This window comes from Sinocyclocheilus anshuiensis, unplaced genomic scaffold (genome assembly GCF_001515605.1).
Source record: "Sinocyclocheilus anshuiensis isolate Anshui unplaced genomic scaffold, SAMN03320099.WGS_v1.1 scaffold189, whole genome shotgun sequence".
Taxonomy (NCBI): Eukaryota; Metazoa; Chordata; class Actinopteri; order Cypriniformes; family Cyprinidae; genus Sinocyclocheilus; species Sinocyclocheilus anshuiensis.
The window spans coordinates 492489-508910 of record NW_015540861.1 but is presented as its reverse complement, the minus strand read 5'-3'; the positions used below and the strand labels follow the sequence as shown (position 1 = coordinate 508910).

General features: G+C 34.7%; 1 protein-coding gene across 1 annotated transcript in view; it reads left to right on the top strand.

The window, feature by feature from the left end:
- LOC107688002 (GPI ethanolamine phosphate transferase 2-like) overlaps window positions 1–16422 on the top strand; it is a 145138-nt gene that overhangs the window by 113696 nt on the left and 15020 nt on the right. The window contains 1 exon segment of the mRNA XM_016485536.1: window positions 13623–13941. Coding sequence (XP_016341022.1) covers window positions 13623–13941 — 319 coding nt within the window.

Sequence of the window (16422 nt, the reverse complement as noted above, 5' to 3'; positions counted from 1 at the left end):
CTAATTAAATCTTTGACCTCCTACCCTTGGTGTAGCGCCACAGGCTGTGTTCCATTACACACTCTCCATATGACAGAGGGAGCGCGAGCGTGAGGTAATTGGCAATGCCACCCTGTGCCACCAGAGTCACTCTCACACTCATTAATCACTGCAGGACATTGTTTGTGTTGCCCTGGCAACCTCTGGCTCGCCTGTTTAACAGACGTCCACTGACTTCTGCCCCATCAGTTACTCTCCCTCTCTCTCCCTCGTTTTCTGTCTTTATATTACACATTTTCTGCTTTTGACCCAAATGAATGTCGATTATAGTGCATTTAAAGGGGTAGTTCAGCTAAAAATGAAATATAATTTACTCTCATGTCATTACAAACCTGTATGAATTTTTGTCCTCTATGGAGAAAAATGCACTGGTTGATTTCTTTCCATGCAATTAAAATAAATGGGAACTGGGGGTTTCAAGTCCCCAAAAAATTCCCATTTATTTAAATTGCCTTTCAAGTAGTAAGCACGTGTATCAGGGAAATCACAGCACTGAACAGTGTTGGGCAGTAACGCATTACTTAGTAACGCATTACTGTAATTTGATTACTTTTTTTTAGTAACGGAGTAATTTAACGCGTTATAATTTTCAAAATTGTAATTAGAGTATAGTTACAAGGCGAAGTCTCTATACGTTACTGCTGCGTTACATTGCTGACAGAATGCAGTGTTTTTTTCACTGTCGAGTCAAGTGCCAGTGGATTAGAGACCTGCTCCCGCGAGACCCGACGGGGCGAGAAGATGGGCGAGTGCTGGTGCGAGCGGGTAGACACTCGTGTGTGTGTGCGGGATGCGGGAGAATAAAATGATTCACGGGACTCCCGCAAAATAGAAATATCTAAACATAAAATATCTAAAACAAATAAATTATTCATCTATGGCACAAAAGCAACATGAACTAATATAAAATATATTCTGCCATGCCAAACCATGCACGCAGCAGCCGCTTGCTTTAGTTAAAAATAACAGTGCTCTGTGAATGTTGATGCTTTAATAACAAATATTTATCGGGAATGGAGAAAAAAGTAACGTAACTAGTAATGTAACTAATTATTTTTGAAATAAAGTAATCAGAACAGTATCAGTCATTTGATTACATTTTCAGAGTAACTTGCCCAACACTGGCACTGAATATGGCAAATGAGTTAAAAGAGCCAACACCTCATTGATAAAAGCAACATCTCATTGTTTTTCTCTAAAATATACTTGCACTTTAGCTGTACCAACCTGAGAAATTGAGTTTTTGCTGTGCTTAAGATAAAAACGCTAAATGATATGAATACAACTGTTATTGTATTTAATGTTTTTTTAAGTGGGAGAACTTGCACAATTGGTGGCTGACTAAATACTTTTTTGCCCCACTGTATATATATATATATATAGAATTATTTTCTCATGAGAAATATATTAAACAATATATATTATAGTATAATAGTATATAGTATAATTATATATATACAAACACGGGCGTTTGTATGTATATATAGTTTTTGTTAATATTTTGAATTAGATTTGATTTTTCTGTTTTCTCTTTAGTATTATTTGAAGTTTTACTAATTTTGTTGTGTTTTTGTAATTTTTACTTCTTTTTCTTTTTTTTTTTTCTTTTTTTTTTAAATATGTCTATATAGTTTTTAGAAATTTTAATTTATTAGTTTTAGTTTATTTAGTTTTAGTTATTGTATTACTTCAAGCTACACTAATATTGCCTTGGCAATTAGCCGAAATTAAATAAGTTTAAGTTTCTTTTATTTCAGCAGTTTATTTTATTTCAAGTAACGAAAATGAATTTTTTTGTTTTATTCGATTTTTTTCTTAATTCAACTTGTTACTTTTTATTTTGTTTAAATTAATTTATTGTATTCAATTTTACTTTTTACACTCTAGTTCAATATGGTTCTGTTGTATGTTTATGTTTGTTTATTAATAATAAAAGAAGTAAGTAAGTAATTAAGAAAGTAAGAAAAGAAAATACTGCCTTGAGACAATACCAAGATGGCCATCCAGAGAAGCGACTTGCTTGAGTGAGGTCTTTGGTGCTAGATGTTTGACTGTGCCTTTGCCCAAGATGCGCAATCACACATGACCCAATGAACAAGCAAAAACTGTCCATGACAGCTGACTCAATTCTTCTTCTGTGTGCTGTTGTGTATGTGAGTGTGATCTAGCCATTAGCACAGTTAATACCTTTCTGAATAGATATGTAAATCACAGATGTTTCACGCTGCTCTTAGAGGCGTAAACAACCTCAAGTCTGTTTTGCATCTGATTTATTCATGTTAGAAGACCAAAACAAGAATTATTGCACCACATGCATGAAACAAGCTACTGAACAACTCAGTGTGTGGTATTTAGTCCATTCGAAATGTGTTTCTTCATGTAAATAAGAAGTATTAATAGCTTTTCTGAGTTCATAAGCATATTTTTAGCATGTACACAGCATAATTATGTTAGACAGCGTCACATCTTTTACAGACCAGCCAATCCCAGAATGCAGTGCAACAAGGTCAGTGAAAAATGGTACAAATCTCAGCTTAATTTTGAGCTCGTTGTTTGGTTTTGCTTTTTTGAAACATTGTTCTGCCTTTGATTAAAAAATATAAATTAAACCAAAGCGCAGTCAACTGTAGTGGAGAAAAACCACAAACACACAAAAGTCACTGAGTGAAAAGATGTCAAGATGCTTTTTTTAAAATCAGAGTTTATGCTCAAAGCCGTTTATGGGGGAAATGATTGTTGTCAGAGAAAGCTGAGCGCAAAAGAAATAAACAGGCATTTTGGCAGAGACACAAATTTTGTAGTATTTGAGTGGAGTGTGGAAAATGAAGTGTGGGAGCGTCTGAGTTCAGTAGTGACAGTATGAGATATCAGCTGAAGTGAACATCATAAACTGTGTTGTCTGAAAAGCATCTTACATGCAGAATATAGAATCTCCACAGTCGTACGACTTCAAGAAAGCCCGTGTTTACCGTCAGAGAGGAAAACATGATTTCCAAAAACACTTCTCAAGGGACGGAGGAAGTATTGTGAGCTGTTACAGGTCTGGTGAAGCGGTCATAGCGCTTTGAGCATTAAAGCTTAAGAGAACAAGCCAGAGAAATGAGCTGAAGCGCAGCCAGTTCCTGCAATAAATAATTAGGAAAAACAAAAGGGAAAAATTCAAATAAATTTTCTTCAGGCAGGGCAGATGTACTCGCTTAAAAGAAAACATATCCAAGTAGTAACTCCACAGTTGATTACTGGTTGATGAGTTTTTCTGTTGACTTCATGTTCAGTAGCTCACGTATATTATATTTAATATTTTTATTTCAATATATTTATTTATTCGCTTATTTACTTATTTATTTATTGAATGGAAAGTTCAAAAGAAAAGCATTTATTTGAAACAGAACTTTGTAAATGTCTTTACAGCTTCCTGTTTCCATCAGAAACCAAAACTTTGAACGATGTTCACTAACACTGAAGTTTGGTGTTTATTCTCTTTACTATGCAGTGTGAAGGATTTCACTAATTTCACTGAGCATTCTGATTCTATTTCAGCAAGTGAAGAACAATTTTTTACTCACGTGTGTTAAGTATTAGGTACATTACGTTGTCTAACAGACAGCATGTTGAAGCCGCTCAGGCTGACATTTTTCCTTCTTCTCGTAAAGCAATGACGTAGTCAATATATCCAGTGGTGTGGGTTTTTCAGGAAATGTGCGTGCTTGTATTGTGTACTTTGTATTGCGCATGTTATTTTTTGACATACATCAATTTTGAAATATTTAAATGATGTGGATTTGAAAAAAAAACTATTTATTTATTAGCCAGCGAGTACTCAGTGAAGTGATTGATGCCCATAAATTGTGTTTTGTCAGTGGTTTTACTACTGATATTCCTACCGGCATCCAGACTAAATTTTTGATGGGCATGATAACATGCATAAGGGGTGAACTGTGTTTGATTTTTGGGTATTATAAAACATATTGGAGGCATTCAAAATGGTTTTTGCATATAGTGCATTATACTTATTTTGTGATTTCAATTACATATTACTCAGAGATTGATACATTTGACTAGTCAAAAATGTTACATTCAGCTGTTACAAATTAAAAAAAAAAAAGTTAAATTTTTTTTTTGCCAGGAAAGGAGTGGTTTTGATGCACAGAGTTGTTCTTATTGTCTCTGTAACAAAACATATTTTATTTAAACCCATGAAAATGCAGATCCTGTTGTAAATAATAGTGAAAAATCTCTTGTTGATCCATTATTACCCCGTAGCAGATTTTGACTCTTATATAAAATGTAGCCTCTCTATATACTGTATTTAAGATTCCTGACAAGTTTGTTTGGTTGTTTGTCTTTACCAAACTCCACACAGAGAGTCAAAAAATGATGTTTTATACATCAAACATGATTTTATACAACAAACCAAACTTTTTTTTTCAGTTTTTGAAGGCCACATTCATATATTCACATTCATGTTCATATATTCATATTCAGATAAAGCAGCAGTGACGTGTATCTGCGTGTAGGGTCTTCCAAAGGCCACATATGAGACTGTACTCCCCTGCACCCTTGAGAGTACTCGCCTCAAGAGCTCTGCCCTCCAGAGGGAGCAGGGCACGGTCCTTGAAGCTCACTTTCAAGTGGAATTTGCCCTTTTTTCTCAGTGTTTTAGATCCAAACACATCTGAAGAGAGTAATTAAAAGCACTGCGGCACACCTGCGTCAAGACTAGGCCCATAAAAAGCTCTGTATTTTTATTCTGATTAATCTAGGGGTTTGTGTTGTGCTGACACCTCATTTGAGAATATTTATGCATGCGGATACCACATAGAGATGGAAATGAATTCTGCCTCAGAACAAGAAATAGACACATTACTGTGTGTACACACTCACATATTTCTCTTTTAAAGCACTATGAGAGACTACCTGTATAAAAAATGTATTAGACAACAAGTGTGACGTGTAACTCGTCTCTCATGGTTTGTGCTACAAACATGCCTGACATCTCAAATCATGTGGCTTGCCGAGGAGAGGTGTGCAGGTGCTTTTCTGATCAATCAGATGTGGAATTTCTGCCTGGCGGACAGTAAAATAACCCCATAGGGATGGTCTTGAGCTGTATCAATGGACCAGAATATCAATAGATAGACAGACATGGAGATGAGCTATTTTGGCCATTACCCTGAACATCACTGCAACATCCTAGCAATGATGGCACAACTTTTGCAACCTGAATGACACTGGGTCAAAGTGCTCTGCTCTAGGGCTAATATTTTTTTTGTTTGTTTCTTCATTCAGTCTTTAATGCATGTTTGCATCTATGTATCTTTTTTATATTAAAATTTTTGCTTTATTTATTCAGTCAGTCATTTATTTATTTATTTATTTTAAAGGGGTCATCGGATGCAAAATTCACTTTTGTTGTTGTTTGAACATAAATGTGTGTTGGAAGTGTGTGTACACATTAGGGGTGGGTATCGATTCAGATGTCCCGATTCGATTCGATTTCGATGAAGTGACTCTCAGAGCAGCTGGAGATGACATTCGTGTTCATATCATCATATAGTGACACAGCAGAAGCTGAAAACACTGCGAGCGTCATCCACGCTTTAGTATGTGTGTAGTAAACAAAACGTATTCCTTTTTAAAAATAAAGATTTATTAATATGTATTAGCAGTAGTAGCATTGAGTCTTAAGACTGCTAAATAGTAATATATTCTGACAGTTTTTTATCATTAAACTAAACTTTATTTTGACGGGTTGCCGTGAAGAACTTGCAGCTGCGGTGTATGTGATATGATGGTAGTTTTCTCAAATGAAATGGTAAAATGCTAATGAAGTGACTCTCAGAGCAGCTGGAGATGACATTCGTGTTCATATCATCATATAGTGAAACGACAGAAGCTGAAAACACAGCGAGCGTCATCCGCGCTTTAGTATGTGTGTAGTAAACAAAACAGTCATGCTTATGGCCATGATAAGCGCTGAATGAATGACAGGCTTTCTGTTGTAACATCGCACAAGGTAAATAAGGGTGACATCTAGTGGAGAAGACTAATGATAAGATTCACGTTAATCAGATCTTGTTTTAATACCGGAAAAGATCAATTCGCGGTTTTTGAAAATTGATATCGAATCGACGTCATTTAAAAAAACGATTAATCGAAAAATCAATTTTTTTCCCGACATCTGAGCTGCTGAAGACGCAGAGGATTAACGTTACTTTCGTTTTGAAGTGAATGCGCCGATCCCCAATCCGCCTAAATGCGTGCGTCTATGTTTGCGCGAATCATTCGTGATCCAGCTTCAGCTACAGTAGAAGTGAGTATAAGGGTGTAAAAAGGTGTTTTTTACAGTACCATTGAGACATTTTAACCAAACTATGTTACACACTTTTCATTAAGACCCTAAAGAATCATATCAACTTGTGGAAAATGGGCATCCGATGACCCCTTTAACAAACTTTTTTATTTAATATTTATTTTTATTTTTTCTTATTTTTTTATGAATTCATTCATTTGTTCATTACAATGTTTTATCTTTTTTCATTTTTTGTTTCTTGTATTAATTTTAGTTAGTTTGTTCATTTGATGTTTCTTTCTTTTTGTTGGTTCATTCATTCATTAATTTATAAGAAATTAACAGCAGCCACACACAATACCCTAGCAACCTATTCATATTTATTTTTCTTTTCTTTTTATGTATTTTTCTTTTTTCTTTTTATTTATTATATTTATTAAATCTTTATTTTATATTTTTATTTATAATTTATTTATATTTAGTTTGTTCATTTGATCTTCCTTTTTTTCTTTATTTGCTCATTCATTCACTTGTTCATTCTTGCAGTCATTCAGTCTCAAAATTCAACACCCTAGCAACCACCCACAACACCCTAGCAACCATCTAGAACACCCTAGGAATCATGGCACGACTTTCGCATGTGTTAATGTTGGCCATAATAACCTGCGTGACTCCAGGTCAAAGTGCTCTGCTCTAGGGTTAAAGGTCATATTGTTCTCTCATTTCCTCCAAAATCAGACGGACAGCTGCGGACAAAACAGATCAGCAACACTGGAATTGAATAAAACAGAAAGACGGGGGTGAATGAATAAATAAACAGACATTTTGTGTCTTCAGCATATTTGAGTTTATGTAAGTCAGCGCGTGGGGTTTGTTGTCTGGAGAACACCGACCACGGTCTTGCACAATGTTTGCTTTAATAAGAGCGGACATTTTTAAATCTGACGCAATATCTGGCAACCCAAACCACCTTTCTTTCACGCATATCACACACACACTGATATTATTGTTATTTTTGTGCATTCCACACACCTTCAGTGCCAGACTGAAAACCGTCAGACCGAGTGAATCGCTGGCAGAACTCGATTAGCGATTAGAGATTAACGATGTTCAAATAAATGCTACGCAAAAAAATAACAAACGTCAATCTGTTTGGCTAGATCCTGCACAGTTTCTGCACAGTTTTTTTTGCTGGATTTGACAGTTTACAAGGTTCATAATGTTTGTGAATCCAGCACATTGTAGAATGAGCCTCATTTGCATGGATTTGCCTAATGAAGAATTACCTATTTAAATATGCATGTTGCAGCACTGTAAAAGTGCATATGCAGCTAGTTTTGTTGGACATTGTAATGTTGAGTATCAAATATGTTCAGATTAATCTTCACTTTCAGTGTTATTTGTCACTGGAAACTTGGCCAGGTTATTGCCTTGTAGACCATTCAAGACGAACTGTCAGTATGAACATGAGTTCAGTAGTAAAACATGATTCCAGTGCAGTTACTGTTTTTTTTTATTTTTTTTTATTAAGAAGCGTTTGCTGACATCAGCGATTTGAGGTGCACTGATGTTAGTTTTACTCATTCTGTGGGAAAACAGAGCTTCATAAATGTTCATATTTCTAGAAATACAATTTCTCTAGCAGCCTTTAGCTGTGCAGTCTGTTCATCCACAGCAGTTTAGTGGAGCTTGTTTAGCAGCACCCTGTCACCGAGGGGGCGGGGCTTAGGAGAAACACCTTCTGATTGCTGCTTACTAATGAGTCGTAGCCTATTAGGAACACCATTTGATTGGTGCTGACTGAAGGGGCGGGGTCTACAAAGAACACCTGATTGGTGCTCAGTTCTCCACCTCTTTCTTTCTTTCTTTCTTTCTTTCTTTCTTTCTTTCTTTCTTTCTTTCTTTCTTTCTTCATTAATTCATTTGTTTGAACCTTGATTTTTGTTTTTCCTTCTGTTCATTAGTTTGTCCATGTGATTTTCTTTTTGTTTGTTTGTTCATTTACTGATTGATTTATTCATTTATTTATCCAATTATTCATAAATATGCATTTATTAATTCAAATTGTTTGTTTCTTTTGTTATTCATTTGTTCTTTTTTTTGCTCAATTGTTCATGCAATTCTTCAGTATTTTTGTTTGTTTTTTCAATGATTTGATCTTTCCTTTTTTTTCATTCGTTTGTTATTTTGTTCCTTTGATCTTTTTTTTTTTTTGCTCATTCATTCATTCTAAATGGATGTTCATTTTCATTTTTTCTTTTCATTCTTTTGGTTATTTGATTTTTGTTTGTTTATTTGTTAATTTCAGTGTTGGGGGTAACGCAATACAAGTAACGTGAGTTACGTAATCATATTACTTTTTTCAAGTAACTAGTAAAGTAACGCATTACTTTTTAATTTACAAGAGAATATCTGAGTTACTTTTTCAAATAAGTAACGCAAGTTACTTTTTTTTTTTCAAATTTATTGATTGACAGCTCTCCTGTCCCCATGTTGTGAGAAATCAGATGTTACTGTAGTTCTAAAATAAATATGAATATGCATTAATTCATCTCACTCACAAAAAAAAAACACAGATTCAGTATTCCTCAAAATGAATAAAAATAATGCAACTCAGAATATGATGCAAACCTGCAATAATTAAATGTTAAACAACACAAATATCCTTTATGTATTTAATCCCATTCTATTAACCAATGTCTTTGCTTCTGACCTTCAATGATCCAGTTCAACCGTACTAATAAGCAAAAATTACTCTAGACAAACATTTGTGTGTCTTTTTTTATTGCTGAATTGTGTTGAAATGTCTTCTTCTGCATTCTACTGTACGGACGTAAATTTACTTTCCCTTCAGCCTGAGGCTTATTCATTTCACTTTTGGTGTGAAAAGGCTTTTATATTTGCCAAAAATATAACTTTTTTATTTTAAAAACAAACAAGCAAGCCCTGTCCAGATTTGAAAGTAACGCAAAAGTAACGTAACACATTACTTTCCATGAAAAGTAACTAAGTAACGTAATTAGTTACTTTTTTTATGGAGTAACGCAATATTGTAATGCATTACTTTTAAAAGTAACTTTCCCCAACACTGCTTAATTTCTTCAGTTGTTTAGTTTTCCTGAAATTGAAGTCTCTTTCTTCCTTTCTTTTAAATGTTTTCATTTTCATTATTTTATTTTGTTCATTCCTTTATTTATTTGATCTTTCTTTATAATTTATTTGTTAATTCCTGTGATTGTTCATTATTTGTGTGTTTTAATTTTTAATTTATTTTGTAATTAGTTTATTTATTCCAATTCTTTCTTTATTTCTTTCTTTCTTTTTGAATGGACACTCATGCGTTAAATCGCTCTCATTCTTTCTTTCACACTCTCTGATTGAGTTGCTCTAATTGTAGATAAATAAAGCATGATGTCATCTGCTAATGTGTTTTGGCTCTCCCTCTCCTTTCTTATGCTGTAGTTCACAATAGCATTTTAAAACTACTTGCACTTTGTTGCTCACCATCATGTAATTTCATACCTGGTGTGACTTTCTCACTTCTGTGGAACTGAAATTTTGAAAAATGATTCATTCTGCTCTTTTCCATATAATGAAAGCTTGTATGACTTGAGAAGGATTGGAAAAGAATAGTGCAAACATTTTGTATAAACTCAATCTCCTTTTGTGCTCCACAGAAGAAAGTAAGTCATACAGGTTGTAATGAGTGTGAGTAAAACAGATTTCTCATGAAGCACTCTGTTTTGAACCTTTATAAATATGATTTAAGAGTCCAGGGGCCTGTACCATGAAGCCGGTTTAGCTGGCTAGCCAGGTAAGTTTCAGTTTAGTTTGAGTTTTAGGTACCATGAAAGTGGCTTGGCGTTTAGCTGCGTTCATTACCATAGTAACTTATACTCCACAGATAACCTGCTCCAGGGCAGGTTATGTTCTGGTTTAGAGATCTCAAACTGAAATTTGACCAATCATGACAGACATGACACATGTCTGACGCAATAAAGCCACTCCCCCAGTTTCTCTTACTCCAAATTAAAGGACACTACTTAGTAAAACCTTTTTAAAGATAAAATTGTCTGAATTTAGAGATGATTATTTTTTATCATTATTTTATATGATTTATATAATTATTATACCCTTAATCCATTACACAAACTAGCTTAGTGTAATAGTAATTATTAAGCTTTTATTTTTTATTAATATAAAAATATAGATAATATGCAATATAAATAAGTTTTAGAATCAATAGCTTCAAACATGACTACATATGAGCTTAGATTTTTAAGTGTTTTTATACCTATAAATATTATCAACTCTATGAACTAACTTTACAACTTTTACTTGCACTTATAAGGCAAGATGTTTTCTTTAAGTTTTCCTCTTTCATGGATAGATCGTTTCATCTTGTAAATGTGTTTAAATTCTTCATATTGTTCAGTATTTTAATCTTTGGTAGTGAATCGCACTGACTTTCTCTCAAGAAGTGAATCACAGTTTCAAGGCGTCTGATTGGCTGTTCATTACTGATGTCACTCTTTCATGTGCACGCGCTCCATTAACTCAGGATCAAGCCTGAGTTGACAGAGAAAGTTGATGATCAGCTTCATGGTACCAACAAAGCTGGATTGAACTGGTTTGATTTTGTCAGCTCAAAACTAATCCTGTAACCCCGAGTTTGTTCAGCCACCATCATGGTACAGGCCCCAAGTTTACTGAACTTAAAACAATAGTTTGTTGGGTAGCATTATTGTACGGAATTTACAAAGGAACAAATGAAATAGAAAGATCAAATAAACAAAAAAGGAATAAACAGAAAAAAAAAACTAATGAAAATGATCAAACATTTGTTCAACAATTGCAGGAATGAGCAAATGAACAAAAGAAATAGAAAAATCAAACGAACAACCATTTAGGATGGATGGATGGATGGATGAATGAACTGTAAAACTGCATGAACAAATGAGCAAAAAAAGATCAAAGGAACAAAGTAACAAAAGAATAAACAAAAATAAAAAAGGAAAGATCAAATAATTGAAATAAATATATAAATAAAAATAAATAAATAAATAAATAAATACTGAAGAATTGCCTGTATGAACAATTGAGCAAAATGTTTAAAAGTTCAATTGAATAACAAAAGAAACAAACAGTTTGAATAAATAAATAGACTGAACTTCTGGATGAATTCATAAATAAAAAAAACAAAAACAATAAATGAACAAACAAACAAAAAGAATATCAAAGGGACAAACTAACGAATGTACAAAAGTGAAAGATGGAAAAACAAAACATTTAAGCTCAAACAAATTAATTAATGAACAAATTAACAGGAAAGAAAGTCATACAGTTTGTATCAACATGAGTCTGAGTAAATGATGATTTACATTTTTGTTAAAAACGCTCCTTCATAACCTTTATAAATATTATAGAGTTCACAAAGTTTATTGAACTTAAAGCATTAGCTTTGCAGGTGGCATTATTGTGATAAAGCACAATAATTGTTCCTCATTTGTTTGTGCAGGTTAAAGCAAATCCAGAGTCTGGACTCTAGTTCAAGCGTGTGTGTGTGTGTGTGTGTGTGTGTGTGTGTGTGTGTGTGTGTGTCTGATGATTTTCTCTGGCAGTTGGTTTGACACTTTCCTGCTGCGTCACTCTCTCGGCATATGCATCCATGTCTGGGAACAGCGTGCCGTTGCCAAGTTCCGGTTGGCATGGTAACGCGTGTTGGATTAAAGTGTTTTGTGTAGATTTAGTTTGCTCTCTGATGGAGCTTATTTACAGTGAAGAGGAACAGACACACAGTGGTAATAAAAGTGATGAGACTTTCCTTCTTCTCCAGGGAAATTGCTGAAATCCCCGCTTGTTTTGCTCTAATCACATTTAATGTGACTGATCCAGTGTTCTGTGAAACTGTAGAGTCTCAAGCTACAAGCGACTCATGATTTAACATAGTTAAAGAACATACAGTCACACTGCCCTTTTGAAAAGGAGCTTTTAAAAAAACTGCACTATACAAGCAACTTACATAAAGCGCTTCTAAGCTATTCAAAGGGACAATGTACTGTATCTTAAACTAGATCAGATCATCATAAATGGATTGTATAATTTAATCAGAGAAGTATTTCTGGTTAAAGAACAAGAGTTTCAAATGAATGGATCTTGATTACAGTGACAGCATTACACTTAAATGAACGCTAAATACAACTAGAATAGAGTTAAAAACAGAGATGAATGGCAGTGTTTAACAAATTGTTTTAGTATTAAGACAGACTTCTGTGCATAGAGACGAATCATTGAAAAATTTCAGTTTGAATTGACCCTTCGCCAAGACCCGCCCCCCTTAGTTACTGTTGCTACGTCCGACAAGCCATGGCGCTCTAACACCACACATCATGTTCTCACGCTGTGAAAAATACATCGCAAAGAGGAAACTGACAACGTGCCGACAGACAAGACAGAGTATGAAACAAAGTCTCAGCTTTCAAATGTTGTCATTTTTTTTAAAACTTCAAACTATAAATACCGTTTTGTGGCTCTTTAATGTGTCGTGACAGATCGCTGTAGCACCTCAGTTCAAGCGGCATGTGAACCGTTCATCTCTTCCTCTTTACTAGTTATAGCACAAAATAAACATGAATGAACATCAGAAGGTATCTTGTTTCAACCGCGAAAAGATGTCAGTACACGCCATTTCTCAAGTTTAAGTCCACTGACGTTAGTCTACTCTCCTGTCTGGTTTGTTTGTCAGACAAAATGGTAGATGCGGCGTCATGATTGGTCAGATCACCTGTCAATCAAACTCCCGGAGAAGGGTGAATTGGTTCATTTACATGAATCGGTCATAATTTAGATATAAATGGGTCATTGAATATACTTTGTCCTGACAGTAGGAGTATTCATTTGAGGTGTTTTGTTTGCGGTGTGGTCTATCTGTATCTTTGATGTTTTCCTGATATTGTCCCAGCAGTTTAGCTGCATCTACTACATTGTAAAAAGCAAGAAGGTGGTCTTTCAGGCGGTTTCTGCTGATTTCCTCCAGGTGACCCCGCTGACCTCCTGTGGGCTATAATAAGTAATTTCTGCTCTCTGCTGCAAAGCGTCAAACCTCACTGTTATTGATTCTCTCCAGACTTCACAAGCTTTGCCCGAGATGAAGACGAGCCTTCAAACAAAAGGGTGCTTGCAGTCGATATTGATTCTTCCGTGTGTTCAAAAGAGAGCGGTGAAAAAGTGAGTGTCTTCAATGATCCTAAACAAGAATCTTTCCTTCTGTTTTTCTCACGTTCTCTTTCAGGGGAACCGTTGAGGCGCGATTCGTCTACGTTTTCGTCCTCGGTATCTTGTTCACCGGCGTGAAGGACCTGTTGCGTTCGCAGGTGATGTCGTCAGCGGTGGACAGCAGGCGGCTGAAGAGCAGGGGACTGTGGGAAGTGTACAGTGGCGTGGTGTTATTGGTGGCTCTGTTGTTCAGAGCTCATAATTTGCCCACGCTGGCCTGCTGTCTGCTCATCCAGACAATCATGGCTCAGTTCATCTGGAAGAAGCTCCACTACGATGCCGCCCAGACCACCATCATGCACTACTGGTTCGGCCAGGTTTTCTTCTACTTTCAGGTAATGAGGAGAGGAGAGCATCTATAAGAATGGCTTTGTTAAGTGTAGACAATAGAGGTCTGGTTTCCTCCATTAATGCATATTGATTAAATAATTGCAGTTTCATTGTTCTCAGGATGTTTTTACACATTCGGGTCGATCGCTCTGCCCAAACCCAAGTTGGATTCCATCAAGAGTTTGAACACTTTTCACATTGGATTGATGAATGGTTCACATTGAAATCGTGAATAAGACTGATTCGGGCTATTTGGCACCGAATCTTGTTATGTTTGTGTTATCAACGTTGTAATACCACCACTGAGAGTAGTTAATGAAGAAGCGAAGGCAGTAAAAATGGGAAGCAAGTATAGAAAGAAAATGTTTTTGTATGGCTTAACTAACAAAATTGTACACATGCAAAACTGTACTTTTGATTTTCTGGTGCAGTGTTGTTGTTCTAAACTAAAACCATTAAAAAAAAAAAAAAAAAAAAACTACAATAAAATATCAATATTAGGAAAATAATAAACATAAATACTATTTAGAAATGTTGCCTTGACCACTAATATTAAAAATATTAGACATAAAAAAAACTTAAAATTAAAATTAGAAATGTTGTCTTGGCAACTAACTGAAATAAAAAGTTATGTTAAAATACTAAAATTACTAAAACTAAAACTGAAGTGAAAATCAATTAAAGTTAAATATAAATAAATAAAAATGGCACTAGTACACAACAAAATATAAAAATACAAGCTAATTCAGTGTTGAGAAATTTTTTTTTTCTTAGTAATCTTGTGGAAACTGTGATGCATTTTTTCAGGATTCTTTGATGAATAATGTAATAGAAATATTTTGTAACATTATAACTGTCTTTACTGTCACTTTTGATCAATTTAATGCGTCCTTGCTGATAATAATAAGATATCACAGGAATATATTACATTTTAAAATATCAAATAGAAAATGATTTTAAATTGTAATAATATTTTACAATATTACAGTTTTTACTTTTTTTTTTCATAAAATAAATGCAGTTTTGGTAAGCAGAAGAGACTTCTTTTAAAAACGTTGCATATTTGTAATTATTCCAAACTTTTAGTATAAATGACTAACATTAGTATAAAATGACATCAAAACTGACAGACATGAAATAAAAGTCACCAAACTTTTTGTCCGACCATTGGCAGACGGGTGGACTGTTTATAAACCTGATCAAAATAGTCATGTTTATAATGATACATCAAGAGTAAATCAAATCAAATCAGAGCTGAGTTGTGTGTGTGTGTGTGTGTGTGTGTGTAATTAAGGGTCATAAACGGTGCTTTACTGGCCAATTATCATTTAAAGCGCCCGAGCATGGAATTATGGGCTTGACAATGACATCATCATCAAAAGGACAGTCAGGGTCAATGCAACTGAACTGTCAAAGGACGGATATATTCTTCTCTATTTCTAGCCATTAAGCAGGGTGGAAGTGATTGTTAATTGTAAATTGTCACATTGATTTAGCTCATTTTGTCAGGCCAGGCCCTTTTTCCGCCCCCACCCTGACACGGCAAACTAGCATGAAATAATGGGACTAAGAGAGGCAAGAGGAGAGCGTTGAGAAGGAGGATTTTCCAATCTGCCTGTCCTGACAGGAGCAGCCGGAGTGACAGGCACAGCCTCCTGCCACTGACAGGAAAGAGCAGGATATGTTAGTTTATTTCCCCTCTTCTTCATCCGTCTATCAGCCGAGGGACCCTCAGACTCGAGTCTGTCAGCAGAGACTAGAAACACACGGCGCTTCTCTCACCACACCTGAATAACTGCAGGATGCCTCAAACTAGACATGTGCCGGTATTCGGTAACGCGATATATCATGGTAATGAATATGCACGGTATTGTTATCGTGGGCTCTTCTAAATACCGTGAATAATTATATATTACAAATTATTCCGAATTATGAATGCATTTTAAGAATACTTTTCCCATCAACTGGTCAAAATGCACAACACCGCTGTATGCTTTTTTTAAACTAAATTTCAATATCGTGATAATACCGCATACCGTGATAAAAGCATTAGCAATTAACCGCAACATGAAAATTTGATACCGGCATATCCCCTACCTCAAACCTCTGCTGCATCACTTTACTACTGTTTATATCAGCCGTTTCCAAACTTTCTTTGTCAGCTGGACCCCTCAGATGTAAAATATTTACCTGAAATCCCGCTTGAAATTTTAGGTTATTGTTTAAATCATTTAATAACACATTGGCGTGTCCATGGTTAATGTTGGTTAATGGTCAAATGACATGAATGTTTTAATTTAGCAACTGTTTTATTTTTTTATTATTATTTTGTTTAAATTGTTTACATATATATGTCTGAACATATATAGGGATTATTATTATTAATGTTCATGGTTCTCTGATGTTGGTTAATGGTCAAATGACATGAAAGTTTTTTTAAATAATTTTTTTGTTAATGTTTTATTTGAATTTGTTTTTATTTTGAA